Source organism: Heterocephalus glaber, unplaced genomic scaffold (genome assembly GCF_053883595.1).
Source record: "Heterocephalus glaber isolate CG9 unplaced genomic scaffold, H.glaber_assembly_v1.0 deba00001454, whole genome shotgun sequence".
In the NCBI taxonomy this organism is placed as follows: domain Eukaryota; kingdom Metazoa; phylum Chordata; class Mammalia; order Rodentia; family Bathyergidae; genus Heterocephalus; species Heterocephalus glaber.
The window spans coordinates 11,058,163-11,073,125 of NW_028258303.1; the positions used below are offsets into that span (position 1 = coordinate 11,058,163).

General features: G+C 36.6%; 1 protein-coding gene across 6 annotated transcripts in view; it reads right to left on the reverse strand.

Moving 5' to 3' along the window:
* Positions 1-14,963, reverse strand: part of LOC101724419 (E3 ISG15--protein ligase HERC5-like) — a 72,917-nt gene that overhangs the window by 35,524 nt on the left and 22,430 nt on the right. For all 6 annotated transcript variants that reach the window (XR_002396186.2, XM_021261060.2, XM_004848058.4 and 3 more), the window contains 5 exons: positions 14,680-14,739; positions 12,665-12,758; positions 9,778-9,967; positions 2,354-2,508; positions 235-348 (listed from right to left, as the gene is read on the reverse strand). Coding sequence is in view for 5 of the 6 variants with exons in the window: in XM_021261060.2 (XP_021116719.2) it covers positions 235-348; positions 2,354-2,508; positions 9,778-9,967; positions 12,665-12,758; positions 14,680-14,739 (613 nt within the window). In the remaining variant the exon portion in view is untranslated. The remainder of the gene's footprint in view (positions 1-234; positions 349-2,353; positions 2,509-9,777; positions 9,968-12,664; positions 12,759-14,679; positions 14,740-14,963) is intronic.

The window sequence follows — 14,963 nt, forward strand, 5'->3', positions numbered from 1 at the left end:
TTACCCATCACCTTAAATTATTTCCTGCTATGCTTTTGGAATCTTGTTATGAATCCAAATTACCTAAAAGCAAATTTCTAAAAAATATAGTGACAGATGATTAACATTTTAGTGATCCTTTGGTTTAACAAATTCATTGTATTGAGGCACTATAATGAGGAAATTTTCAAGTGTTAATTTATCAAAGGCATACCTACACAGCTATATAAATGTGCTGTAAAGTAAGAACATTACCTGGTTGATACCCCAAAGGAACAGGGTTTCTGTTTCTGCAGAAATATTCAATAGGTCAGATAGCTCATCTATGTTGAAAATATCTTCTGGCAGATGACAGTTAGCTTTGTTTACCTTAAAAAGAATATGACCTAAAATCACACTGCCTTTTAATAAATTACCTAATCTATGCCATTAAGTTATACATACAGATGAAATAATTTTCAATTGTGAAGTACAGTCCTATAAAATTTTCCTTTTCTGATCAATAATTTCTTCAATTTTAATAAAGAAATATGGTCAAAGATACAAGGTGTTGTCAGATTGGTAAACAAATTCCTACAGCTCAGATATACTGGACACTGTTTCTAGATCTGGAGAATAAAAGCACCATAAAAATCCAAGTAAACTGCACAAATTTATCACTTTCTCCACTAATGAATATGAATCGGCACACACTATTTTGTTAGGCACAGGATAAACCAAGATAAAAATTATCTTGTAAAAAAAATTATCTTGTAGGTTTAATCACTGTTAGAGCACAAATGGAGATAGTGCATGAATGAGAAGAGCACTGGGAGACGAAGCCCTGTCTAGCAGGGGAGGCAGACACAGGTCGCACAGGAGGGGACAAGGCTGTAAGACATCTGCAGTGCCTGGAAGAGCTACTTCGCAGTGGCCAAGTGCAAAGCCTTCAAGAGCAGACGCAAGAGCTGATGGCCTTGCCCTGGGATAGGCCCAAGAGGGTGCCTGCTTCAACCGCACCCCCAAACCCAGCTGCCACCAGGCCTGAGCCATGGCACTGGTGACCTTGAAATTAAACACATGGCTCCTGCTCTGGAGAAAATATTTAAAGATATCCTTCTGATGTCATGCCCTGTATTAGTAAGACAATAAAATCCTAAAAGAATCCACTCTTAGGTATATGCCTAGGAGAAATAAAATATTTGTGTACACAAAAACTTGTATACATGTTATTTGCAGCATTATTCCCATTACTGTCTCTCAGCTGTTGAAAAAATATGTAGCAATTCATATATTCATCAATAAAAAGAAATGAAATGCTCTACTGATAAATGCTACAAAATGGATAACCCTGAAAACATTGTTAGGTGAAAGAAGTCAGAAAAGGCTCTGTGTCGTATGATTCCCTTTACATGAAATGTTGAAAACAGGCAAATCTGTAGTGGCTACCTAAGACTGAGACAGGAATGGGAATACTGGAGTTTGGGAGGCACTGAGGAGTGAGTGCTAACTGACTTAGGACTTGTATTGGGGATGATGAAAATGCTCTAAAATGATTGCGAATGTTGTACTACTCTCTGGACTCTCTGGATATTGACCTTGGAACAAATTCACTATGGATAATGAGGGATGATTGTACTTAAAAAAATACACTGGTACCTGGGTTCAAGAATGCTTTTATTTGCAAACAATTTTGTTCACTAACAGAAGTGTTTTGCAAAATTTTGTTTTTCTTTGCAAACTCTACATTGGGTGACAAACATGACTGTGGCATCTTTCCAACACAAACACAAATATGGTCATCTTTTCCAAAATCATAGAACAAATTAAGTTCATGAACTAGGGCACTACTGTACCTGATTCCTCATGATTGATATTTGACTTATTAAGATACTAACTGAACCGGGTGAGGTGGGACATGCCTGTAATCCCAGCTCTGGGAGGCTGAGGGAGGAGGAATGTAAATTTGAGGCTAACCTGGGAAATTTGGAAGATCCTGTCTCAAAAATAAAAAGAGCTGGGGATGTAGCTCAGTGTGAAGTCCCTGGTTTCAATCTCCAGTACTGAAAACCATCACCACCACCACCACCACCACCACCAAGACCACTACCACCACGACCACTACCACCACCCTCTAACTGGCTGAGACTTCAGGGGTTCTAATTTACTAAATTTGTGTAAGCCGGGCTTGGTGGCTCACACCAGTCATTTAAATATCTCAGGAGGCAGAGGAAGGAGGATCTCAATTTCCTGGCCAGCACAGGCAATTTAATAAGATCTTTTCCAAAAATAAAAAAGGGATAAAGATAGAGCTCCATTTAAAAGCCTAGGTTTAATTCCCAGTACCACAAAAATTAATGAATAGTTGTATACATACCTTTAGATTAACCCTTACCTCATGCACTTCTTTCATCATTTCTAGAAGAGTTTTAATATTACAGTGACTCTGCAATTCTGCAGTCATATAAGGCAGTTCAGAGACGATGGCTGTTTTAAGTATCTGGACCAATGTGTTCAGAGAAGATGCTTCCAAAGATGCCCAACACTTTTCTGGGGGGTGGGGTGGGAGAATCAACTGTGATAAATATGGGCCTCCTCTCAACCCCCAGATCCCTCGGTTTCTACTAGGTTCTTTAATGTAAGAAATAAATTTTCGATTTATGATGACATAACCCATAAAGCATTTTTATAATGGTGCCATCATACACAATACTTATTACTGATTGATGTGTGTGTGGGGGAGGGGTTTTTCCTTAAGTATCACTAAGATTAAAAGCTCAAATTCAGGATTTGAGGAAATCTGTTGATGGTTCATATTTATCTTTAATTTACTGACTATCTGACTTTCAAACTAACAATTACATAGGGTATATGATCTGAAAACATACATAGGTAGATATACAAACAAAATATGAGGAAACTTTCATCTGTAAAAATGAAACTAATATTTACTACGTTTTTACATTTTACAAACAATGGTTATGTAGGGAAACAGTTTCGAAAGTAGTCAATTACTCCATTTTAATGTTACTGAGTCTGCAACCTGGACTTTGGTACACTAAGAGAAGAATTCTCAGAAAACAACTATCAAATGTTAAAATAATTACCATGCTAATGTAACCCAAACAGTATTAACAGATGCATATAAAGCTGTTCAATACAGCAGAGTAGAAATTGCATAAATGGACTCAACTACACAAAGAGACTAGCATACAAAAAAGCTGGCATTGCATATTGATGAGAATAAACGAAATAATTCAATAAATTTGCAGGAACAATTGGAACAGACACAGAAAAAAGTAAAATTTAACCAAGATAAATTCCATACAGATTGGGCCACGGATTTATTTCAGTGGCACCATGCCTGCCTCACAAACGCAAGGTCCTAAGTTCAATCTCTGGTACCAAAAAAAAAAAAATCATATGGATCAAAGATTTAAACACAAAAATGAACTAATAAAAATTATAGTGGGAAAGAATGGAATTCTGTCATTGGCAGCAACATGGGTGGAACTGGAGGACATCACATTAAGTGAAACAAGTCAGGCACAGAAAGACCCATGGCACGCTCTCACCTCCAGGAGGAAGCTAAAACATGATCTCAGAGAAGGAAAGTGGTGATCAGAGCCTGGGAGGTAGGAGCGGCAGGGCTGCAGAGAGGGTGGCTAAGTAGTGCAGGGCTACAGCTGGGTAGGAAGAATAACTTTTTGTGTTTTAAAGCATGACAGAAGAGCTATGGCTAACAATGATTAATTAAGTATTTCAAAGTAGCTAGTAGAGAGGACTTTGAATGTTCTTAACACAAAGAAATGATAAATGACTGAGATGATAAATACGTCAATTTCTCTGATGTAATAACACACTATATATGTATTGAAATGTCACACTGGACTCATAAATGTATATAATTACTATGAGAAAATTACAAATACAAACATATTTACAAAAATAAAATTATAGTAGGAGCATGGGAATTTGTAAAAAATTTTCAGAGTCATAAAATGGATTTCAAACCAACACTAAGAGAGACAAATAAGGCCACCACATCCTTGTACGGAGAACAATACAAGAGGAAGACATGACAATCATAAATGTATATGCACTAAATACTAGTGCACCCAACTAAATAAAATAAATATTAACACACATGAAAAATCAAATAAGCACTAATACAATAGTAGTGGGGGACCTTAATACCACACTGTCACAAGTAGATAGATCAACTACACAAAAAAATCCACAATGAAATACTAGAACTCAACCAAACTCTTGAACAAATGGACCTAACAGATGTTTACAGAGTGTTCCACCCCACAAAATCAGAATACACATTCTTTTTGGCTGCACATGGGTCATTCTCCAAAATAGATCACATACTTGCTCATTGAACATGTTCAAGTAAATGCAAAGGAACTGAAGTTATCCCTTTTATATTATCAGACCATAGTGCAATGAAATTGGAGCTCCATAGAAAAAGAAAACACAAGAATGTCATAAACACATGGAAATTGAACAACGCACTTCTGAACAACCAATGAGTCACAGAGGAAATTAAAGAAGAAATCAGACGGTTTCTACAATTAAATGACAATGCCAATACAATATATCGGAATCAATGGGACACAATGAAAGCAGTCTTCTAAGAGAAATTCATAGCAGTGAATACTTATTTTAGGAAAACAGAGAGAGCTCAAATAAATCTAATACTGAACCTCAAGCTTCTAGAAAAAGAAGAGCAAGGCAAACCCAAAGCTTATACAAGGGAGGAAATTATAAAGATCAGAGCAGAAATCAATGCAATGGAGATGAAGAGAATGATACAAAAAAAAAACAAAGCAAAGAGTTGGTTCTTCAAACGAATAAACAAAATTGACAAACCCTTAGTCAACCTTATCAAAAAGAAATGAAAGAAAAGGCCCAAATCTATGCAATTAGGAATGAAAAGGGTGAAATTACAACAGACCCAGCAGAAATCCAGAGGATCATCAATACCTACTTCGAGAACCTATATGTCAATAAGATGGAAAACACAGAAATAATGGACATATTTTTAGATGCATATGAATTACCCAAGTTGAATGAAGACCTAAAAACTCTGAACAACCCAATATCAATCAATAAAATTGAAAACATAATTAAAAACTGACTGATGAACAAAAGCCCAGGTCCTAATGGATTCACTGCTGAATTCTACAAGACATTTAGAGAAGAACTACTGCCATTACTCTTTAAAGTCTTCACTGAAATTGAAAAGGAAGCAATACTCCCGAATTCATTCCTGGAAGCAAGCATCACCTTGATCCCCAAAGCAGAGAAAGACCCAACCAAAAAAGAGAACTATAGGCCAATCTCACTAATGAACATAGACACAAAAATCCTCAATAAGATACTGGCAAACAGAATGCAGATCATCAAGAAGATCACACACCCTGACCAAGTGGGATTCATCCCAGGGATGCAAGGATGGTTCAACATACGCAAATCAATCAATGTAATACACTCTATCAATAAAGCCAAGGACAAAAACCATATGATCATCTCAACAGATGCAGAAAAAGCATTCAACAAAATCTATCACCCATTCATGATAAAAACCCTAGAGAAAAATGGAATAAACAGTCTCTACCTAAACCTGATACAAGCCATCTATGAAAAACCAACAGGCAACTCAAATTAAATGATCAAAAACTGAAATCCTTCACACTAAAATCAGGAACAAGACAAGGATGTCCACTATCGCTACTCCTGTTCAATACAGTTTTGGAAACATTAGCCACAGCAATTAGACAAGAGAAAGAAATAAAAGGAATAAAAATAAGAAATGAAAAAGTTAAATTGTCATTATTTGCAAATGACATGATACTTATGTAGAAGACTCCAAGAACTCTTCTTCAAAAGTCTCGTAGACTTAATAACCAAATTTATTAGAGTAGCTGCATACAAGATCAGCATACAAAAATTAATAGCCTTCCTGTACATCAACAACAGACTCACTGAGAGAGGAACTGGAGAAACAACTCTTTTCACAATAGTATCCAAAAACATGAAAACCTAGGAATCAATGTAACGAAAGAAATTAAAAACCTCTACCCTGAAAACTATAGCACTTTGAAAAAAGAAATTGAAGAGGATATCAGAAAATGGAAAGATATCCCTTGCTCCTGGGTGGGAAGAACCAATATAGTGAAAATGGCCATACTTCCAAAACTGCTATATAGATTCAATGCAATCCCAATTGAAATTCCAACAGCATACTTCACAGAACTTGAGAACACAATCCAAAAATTCATTTGGAACAAGAGGAGACCAAGAATAGCAAAAAGCAATTCTAGACAACAAAGACAAGGTCAGGGGTATCACAATCCCCAACTTGAAACTATACTACAAAGCTACTGTGATTAAAAAAACCAGCAAGGTATTGGCAAAGAAACAGATTTGAGAATCAGTGGAACAGATTAGAAGATGCAGAAACAACTCCAGACATACTCAGCTACCTCGTGTTTGACAAAAGAGCCAAACACCTTCACTGGAGGAAAGATAGCCACTTTAATAAATGGTGCTGGAAAAACTGGGTTTCATCTTGACAAAGATTAAAACTAGACCTACATCTCTCACCATGCACTAAATTAAAATCAAAATGGATAAAAGATCTAAATATTAAATTGGAACAGTAAATGTGCTAGAAGAGAGGTTAGGTAGAACTCTTGAAGACATTAGCATAGGAAAAAATTTCATGAACAAAACCTCAGTTGCCCATGAACTAGCACAAAGAATCAACAATTGGATTCTCATCTTATTAATAAGCTTCTGCACAGCAAGAGAAACCACTAACAGCATGAAGAGACAACCCACAAGGTGGGAAAAATTTTTACCTGCTGTTCCTCAGAAAAAGGTCTACTATCTAGAATCTATAAAGAACTTAAAAAAATCAGACCTCCCCAATTTAAAGACCCAATCCAAAAATGGGTATCTGAAATGAACAGACATTTCTCAGACAAAGATGTAGAAACAGCAAATAAAGCTATGAAAAACTGTTGAAGGTCATTGGTTATTCCAGAGATGCAAATGAAAACAATGCTGAGATTTCACCTCACTCCAGAAAGAATGGCTGCTATCAAAAAATCAACCAATAATAAATGCTGGCTGGGGCATGGGGAAAAAGGAATCCTCCTCCACTGTTGGTGGGAGTGTAGACTGGTGCAACCACTATGGAAATCAGTATGGAGATACCTCAAAGAACTAGGATTAGAGGTCCCATTTGACCCCATTCTTTTGCTGGGTATCTTCCCAAAAGAATTAAAAGAATCATACTCCAGTGATATATGTGTACCCATGTTCATAGAGGCACAGTGTGTAATAGCTAAACTTGGAAACAGCCCAAGTGCCCATCAACTGGAGACTGGATAAAGAAAATGTGCATTAAAAAAAAACAGAGTAGTATTCAGCCATAAAGAATGAGAAACTAGAGACATTTATAGCTAAATGGATGCACACTGAGGCCATACTCTTAACTGAAATAAAAAGGACACATGTGTAAATACGGAATAGTTTCTGTGGTATGAGAAACTGAAAGTGTAAATAAGGATCAAAGTGTCTAATAGATAACGTGAAATAGGAAGAAAAGGTCCAAAGGGGAAGGGGAAGTGGTTGGGGTAGGGGGAAGGAAAGAAGGGAAAGGAATAAATATGAGGAAAGGAAAAAATGGAAACAAATCCTTTGTAAATAGGGAGGGGTGGAGGGGTTAAAGAGAGGGCAGGGGAAATGGGGGATAAAATGAGAACCAAGATACAGCATGTAAAAGTACAAATTCTGAATGATGAATGTCATCATACTGTATACCTAAAATGTACCAATAAAATTAATGAATAAAAAAATGTTCAGAGCCAAGTAGGCTTTTTGAAGTATGGCCCCCAAAACTAGAAACCATAAAAGAAAATATTACAATAGCTGTTACATAAAAATGTTTAAAAATAATTATTTATGACAAAAATAATACAAAGTTAAATTTAAAAAGTAAATAGCCTAAGGAAAAATATTCTTTCAATTCCTATTATAAATGAAGGGTCCATTTGCCTCAATAGTTTAAAATCTTCTAAAATAAAACCAAAGTACCAGTAACCAATGGGAACACAACAAAGGGTAGAACTAGTAGTTTATAGGATATGATAAAAAAAATGGACCTAAGATTTAAGAACAACAGTACATCCTCATGTATAATAAGAAAAATTCAAATTTTAATGAAGAGATTTTTTTTCAGGATGGTAATGATCAAAGCTTGATAACTCCCTTCAAAAGTATGGGGGCTGATATTCACTGATGAAGTTTAAATGGGTACATCTGCTCTCAGTTGTCCTGCTGTCCCATTCTAGGGCCATAGTTTATATAGATAATGATATGAATGATGGCCACTGAAAATTGGGTGACATTGTGGCTGTGCCTTCAGTGAAGATCACTTGGCAAAATTTCCTAAAATAAAAATGTGGTAATTCGATGCTGTAATTTTGCTTCCTGGAAAGTTTCCCATACGTATAAATTTACACATGCACAAAGAAAGGCATATTAGCACTGTTACAGCTACAGAGAGAACACACAACTACCCACAGTACATCCTCCCAAAGGAATCCTCTTCAGCCAGTGCTATGGTGTGGATTTGGTTTGTTCTCCAAGGACCCCTGTGTTGGAAGCCTGGCCCCCATGTGGCAATACTAAGGTCATGGATCTTTATGAGGTGAGGCCTCACAAGAGGTCGTCTGGGTTCCTACCCTGAGATGGGATTAAGGCAGTTCTAGGGAGAGGATTGTTTAAAAAGCCCAAGCCTGGCCTCATGTAGTGCTTGGCTTCCTGTATTAGGATATGATCATCTGTTCCCATGCGTGGCCCTGTCATTACCATCGCCATGAAGTGACACAGCCAAGAAGACCCTTGTCAGAACTGAGCTGATGCCAGCACCACATCCTTGAGCCTCCAGCCCTGTGATACAAATAACTTTGCTTCATAAGAAGCCTGCCTCAGGTATTTTGTTATAGTAATGACAAACTGATTGATAGAGCCAGTAACAGATTAAGGTAGTTTTACTAGTCCGGTAATGGAAGGGTCTCCATGATGCACTGTTAAGAAGAAAGACGTTTCAAAGGAAGAATGTGAATGGTTTCCTACTATTAAGAGAATAAAGAAAAGCCAGTTGTGGTAGTACACAACTGTTATCACAACATGTGGGAGGCTGAGGCTGGAGGATAGCGTGTTCAAGGCCAGAATGAACATAACAGCAAGTCCCTATTTTAAAACATGAAAAAAGAATATTTTGTATATGTTTATATGCTTAGAATGTCTTTTAAAAGTTACACAAAAAACTAGAATATATAACCACCTTCTAGGAGGAGAATCGAGTGGCACATATTTCACTGGACATATCCCTTGTACCTTGAACTTTTAGGACCTCAATATTAGCTTAAAATTACAAAAAGACAGTTTGTAATATTAAGTAAAACAAACAATAGCAAAGTTTAACATTTACTGTTCATTACCTTTTGTAAAAATATTTGAAGTTTCAAAACAACATAAGCAAAAACTTTTAAAGTATGGATTTATCTTGACTAGATACTCTATCATTATAAACATCCAAGTCTAAGAACTATACTTACTTTGTATGGTAAGAGTAATGGTTATAATAAGTTTAAATTGATTTAGGACCAGTTCTGTAGTAATTCATATACAAGGTACTCAAATACGTGTATTTTGAAATCTTTTGTCCAAAATCTCTGTAACTTCTATTTCAGACAGTGACTCTCTATTGAATGCATAAAGTGGCATAAAACTTACTCAGGACTTGTGAAGATTTGTTACTCATTTTACAAACTGCCTGTGCAAATGGAATCACCAGGCTCCTCCAGTTGTTAGAATCATGCATTGCAGGACATTCTGGGAGCAGAAGAAAAATGGAGAGAGCTTCTTGGTGTGGCGAAAGGAATGGAAGAGCTCTGAGTAGATTGGACTCCAGACATGTAACTATCTGTGTTGAAACACAATCAGGGAAAACGCCAGATTATAATAGATGCTGATTATTGTGAGAAGCAAGCTATGGGATCAGGGGCTTCATTCCACCATGTTCCAATTGGAATAATCATTTAGTTTTTCTGAAACCTATTTTTGACAACCACCACTCTTTATACCTCTAATGCCCCTGAGGTAGTACAGGGGACAGCCATCTTTGCCAATTTAATATACATCAGGGTGCATGAATAAAATAAAGTGAAATCACATGGGCATGAACATACCAAGTGAAGCACATTCAAAACAATTAAATCCCTCCAAAAGCAATAGTGTAATTGGGCACAGTGGCATGTGCCTCTACTCCCAGCTTCTGGGAGGGCTGAGGCAGGACTGCTAGAGCCCATGAAGTCAAGATCAGTTTAGCAATATAATGAGACCACATCTCAAAAAATAAAAAAAAAAGAAAGAAAGAAAGGAAAGAAAGAAAAGAAAAGAAAAGAAAAAAATCAGTAGAGAAACAAAATTATATGTAGGTCACATCAATATTCCTCTTGCTGGCAAAAGAAGCTATTACTCCTTTCCACATATTCACACATACACAAGATCCATTTCTTCTTCTATTTTCTTATGTATCAGTCAAAAATTTTCAGAGCAAAATAGCTTTATATTTTTATATTGTTTATTTTATCCAGAAGTAAACTTTCAAGGCAGAATGCATACAAAAACTATTAGTGGGAATGATCTGTATGGTATTCTGTATATTTGCACATCCACTAAGTACTCACCATATATAAGGTGATATCATTTAAATCACTTTATTTAATCTTACTCATAGTTATGTATGGCAGGTTTTCCTTGCCCTTTTAATTGAAAACTTTGTTTTATAGATGAGGAAGGAGAGACTCAATTGCACAAGGGTAGAAAAAAGAAGCCATTCAATTAGTGACACATTGCAATTCCGTCACTGGGATACATATTCAGATTGGTCTGACCTAAAAATCTCACATGGCAGAGAAAATGTCCTATATTCTCCTCATCAGTCTTTTTCACTTTCCTTCTGTGTTCATAGGAAGATAGAATTTCCCAGCATCCCCTGCAGGTGCATCAGGTCATGTGACTGAGTCCTAGCTAAGCAGTGTGGGTGGAGGTAATAGGAAATACTTTCAGGCATGGCCCAAAACACATCTGTAGTCCCAGTTACATAGGTGGCTGGGGGACGAGGATCACAAGTCTGGGCAATCTGGGCAACTTTGGGAGATCAAGTCTGAAAATAAAAAAATGAAAGGGGCTGGGGGTATAGCTCAGTTATAGCGTGCTTGTCTAACATGTTCTACATCCTGGTTTCAATTCCCAGTGCTACAAAAGGAGCAACAAAAAAATCAAAAACTGGGGCCAGGGATTTAGCTCAGTGGTGCTGCACCTGCCTTGCAAGCACAAGGTCCTGAGTTTGGTCCCTGCTACCAACAAAACAAAACAAAACAAAACAACCCCAAAACTGAAGACCTTTGAGGTACAGTGACACATACAGCAGGCTTTATGGTGCTTTCCCTGTCTGACTAAGCAGGACCTTCTGAAAGAAAAGCTGCCTCAGATACCCTCTCCATGGGCTTCTGTGCCCAGAAAGAGACCAATCACTTGCCCTTGGACGAGAAACTGTATAAATGAACATTACCACAAACTTTCACACTTTGCACCTGTCCTCATAAAAGGCCATTTTTAATGGTATTAAGTAGGGACTTTTGTAGGTAATTAGATCCCAAGGGCAAAGTCCTCATGAACAAAATTACTGGTAGTGCCCTTATGAATGAGCCCCAAGTGAAACCATTCATTCTCTACCTGATGGTGAAGTCAAAATACAGTCGTGTGTATCAGAAAGTGGGCCCTCATTGGACACTAACTGTTCTGGCACCTTCATTTTGAACTTCCCAGCCTCTAGAATTGTAAGAAGTAAATTTTCTTTTTTTTTTTTGAGATCAGCTCTTGCTGTGTTGCCCAAGTTGGTTTTGAACCCCTGGGCTGTTGGTTCTCCCACTTCAGCCTTCCAGGTATCAGGCACATGAGGCATGCACCCCACATCTGGCTAATTTCTATTGATTATAAACCACCTAGACTATGGTATTCTGTAATAGCAGTCCCATAGTACGAAAGACATTCTAGTTATCTGTGTATTGTTAATTGAACTCCCTCTCCCATTTCTCACACAACACATAAATAGGCAGAGGAAACGTACTCCTTTCTATATAACCCAGAATCTTTTCTTATAAATTTACCACCTTAAAGATAAAATTAATTGGAAATAAAGAAAACTGACTCAAAAATGAGAAAGGATGAATCAGTGGCAGAGGTTCAACTTGAATACATTTGATGTACCAATCTCCCGTTCAAGATGTAAGAGTGTACTGTTTCCAAAACCAATGCCTTGTTCATGCATCATGCTAGAACTTATTTAACTCTCTAGCATTCCTTTTCTCATACTGAAGATGAAAATACTGTATCCATGGTACACTTAATAAGAAAATAATGCCAGCACTTAATAGTGTGGAATGAAGTGATTTCATAATGAATACCAGCCCCCGTTCCAGTCCCAACCGTAGTACTCTACCACTAGGTTTTCAAAGAATACAACTGCAATCATGTTTGTTTCTGTACAAAAAAACAAACAAACAAACACCCGCCAAACTACTGTTCTATTTCTCAAGTAAGTATTGGTTATTACCATGGAAGAAATCCATTCCTCTTCCATTAACTTCTTGAAGGTATCTCTTGCCATCTGTAAATCCACATCAATGGAAATTGTTTCTCCAGTTCCTCTTTGAAAATAAGAATTGTGAAAGGCCACATAAACAGAAAAGGATATTTCAAAACTTCATGTGTCATTATTGTTTTAACTTATCACATATAAGATATAAACAAGAGAAAAGCAAGTTTTATTAAAATTACTTGTACATGGGGATCTTTACAAGAGTGAAGTCTGAAGAAATGAACAAAGCATTGTGCTTTTATACTTTTTAGAAAAAAACAAAAAACAATACAATGAATTTTTAAAGAAATAATAGAACAAATGGCTCTCTGGACTAGATTGGCAAATTCTAGAGCTATCACCAATATCGACATGGGAGTGTTGGAGCTAGTGGAAGATAAGAGGTACTCTCATGAGTTTATTTGTTCATGTTTATTTGCAATTTTACTTACCAGTCTCTGGAAGTTAGAGCTATTTTCTCACATTTTTATGGGAGGACACCTTCTCCAAAACCTCTTTGTGGCTTACTGCATGTAAGAAAAGACTGGCTTAATGGCCTTTGCTGAAATTACAGTTCCCTGGGTGTGTCTGCTTGCACTAATATACCAGTAGAGCATATTTTGAGCTGGTACATTAAGAAGGTGTTCCTAATTCTGAAAAAATATAACAATTTCTTCAAGTTGCATGCACTAAAAGTGGGGACCAAAAAAAGGGGCTTCAGAGCAATAAATTCTTATATTCCATAAAAGTATTATTAATGAAATGTGTGTTTTACATGAATTATTTTTTGCTGAACTGAAACAGATTTACTGGCTGAATATTCTCTGTGAATTACAACTTGTATTTAGTAACTAAAATTAGGAAAATACTTTTAAATAAATAAATACTAAGATATTTAGGGGAAAAGTAAAAAGTCATTCTTTCCTACTAACTTAAAAGTTCAATAGGTGAAGGGATAGAGCATATGCTTTGCAGGCATGAGATGGTGGGTTTGACCCCTAGTACCACAAAAATAAATAATTAAAAAGTTTAAAAATCCTTATTATCTATCCATAGGGAAATGGTTACATATATTAAAGCATAACCTTCCCATAGAACATCATACAGCAATTCACATGTTACAGGAAATAACGAATGGGAAATTGAACAAAATGAAAAATAGACAAAAATATTAAGTATAAAACAACATGTAGGACCGGGGATTTAGCTCGGTGGTTCTGCCACCTGCCTTGCAAGTGTAAGGACCCGAGTTCGATCTCTGGTACCAAACAAAACAAAACAAAACAAAAACAACATGTAAAGCAATATAATCTCCTCCTGCATGTTTGGTTGTGTATGTACGTTTGTAACTACCAGATTTTTTTTCTCTTTTCAAGACAGGGTCTCACTATGTTGCTCAAGTTGGCTTTCAATTTGTGATCCTCTTGCCTCAGCCTCCCAAGTAGCTGAGATTATAGATATGCACCACAGTGCCTGGCTGGTATTATGTTTGCTGTTACTGGTTTTTAGTAGTGAAGACTGAAACTGGCGCCTGGAGCAAGCTAAGCAAGTGCTCTGCCACTGAGCTACATTCCCAGTCCTTTTGATTTTTTAAAACTTTGAGACAAGGTCTTGTTGAAATTACCTTGAACTTGCCATTCTCTTGCTAAAGCCTCACCAGAGGTTGGAATATAGGCTTAATTATTACATGCAGCTTGAACTGGTATTACTCTTAAGTGATGGATAATGGATAATTTTCTTATTTTGTGTGGCTATCTTCTAGGTCTATGTGTTGTGAGCCTGGCACATGCTAGGTAAGCGATCTACCACTAAGCCAAATTCCTATCCTTCTATATTTCTGACATTTTATGCAGCAAGTACATACTCACATTTGATGAAAAAAGGGAGGCATTTTATAAAAAGAGATAAACACATAACTTTTTGCCTTGGAGCCACTTTTTATTTGCTTTCACAATATTTTTAATAGAATTTTAATTTTTTGTATGTATTACCTTTCCATTAAGAAACTTCCAGTCAGACAAGCAGCCGATGAAAAAATGTCTCGGATTTCCCTACATTAAGAAGATACAGTAGGTTAAACCAAATCATACAAAATACCCCTTACAGAATGAGGCCTGATAAATAAAACATGCTATCATCCTTCAAATTTCTCCCACCATCTTCTGTTTGTATATTATCTTGGCATCTAAAAGTCTGCTCTGTTTGCTAAATCATAATTGGTCAGTAGCAAACATGGAAATAGAAAAGTACAGATAGAAGCCTCAGGGGAAGAACA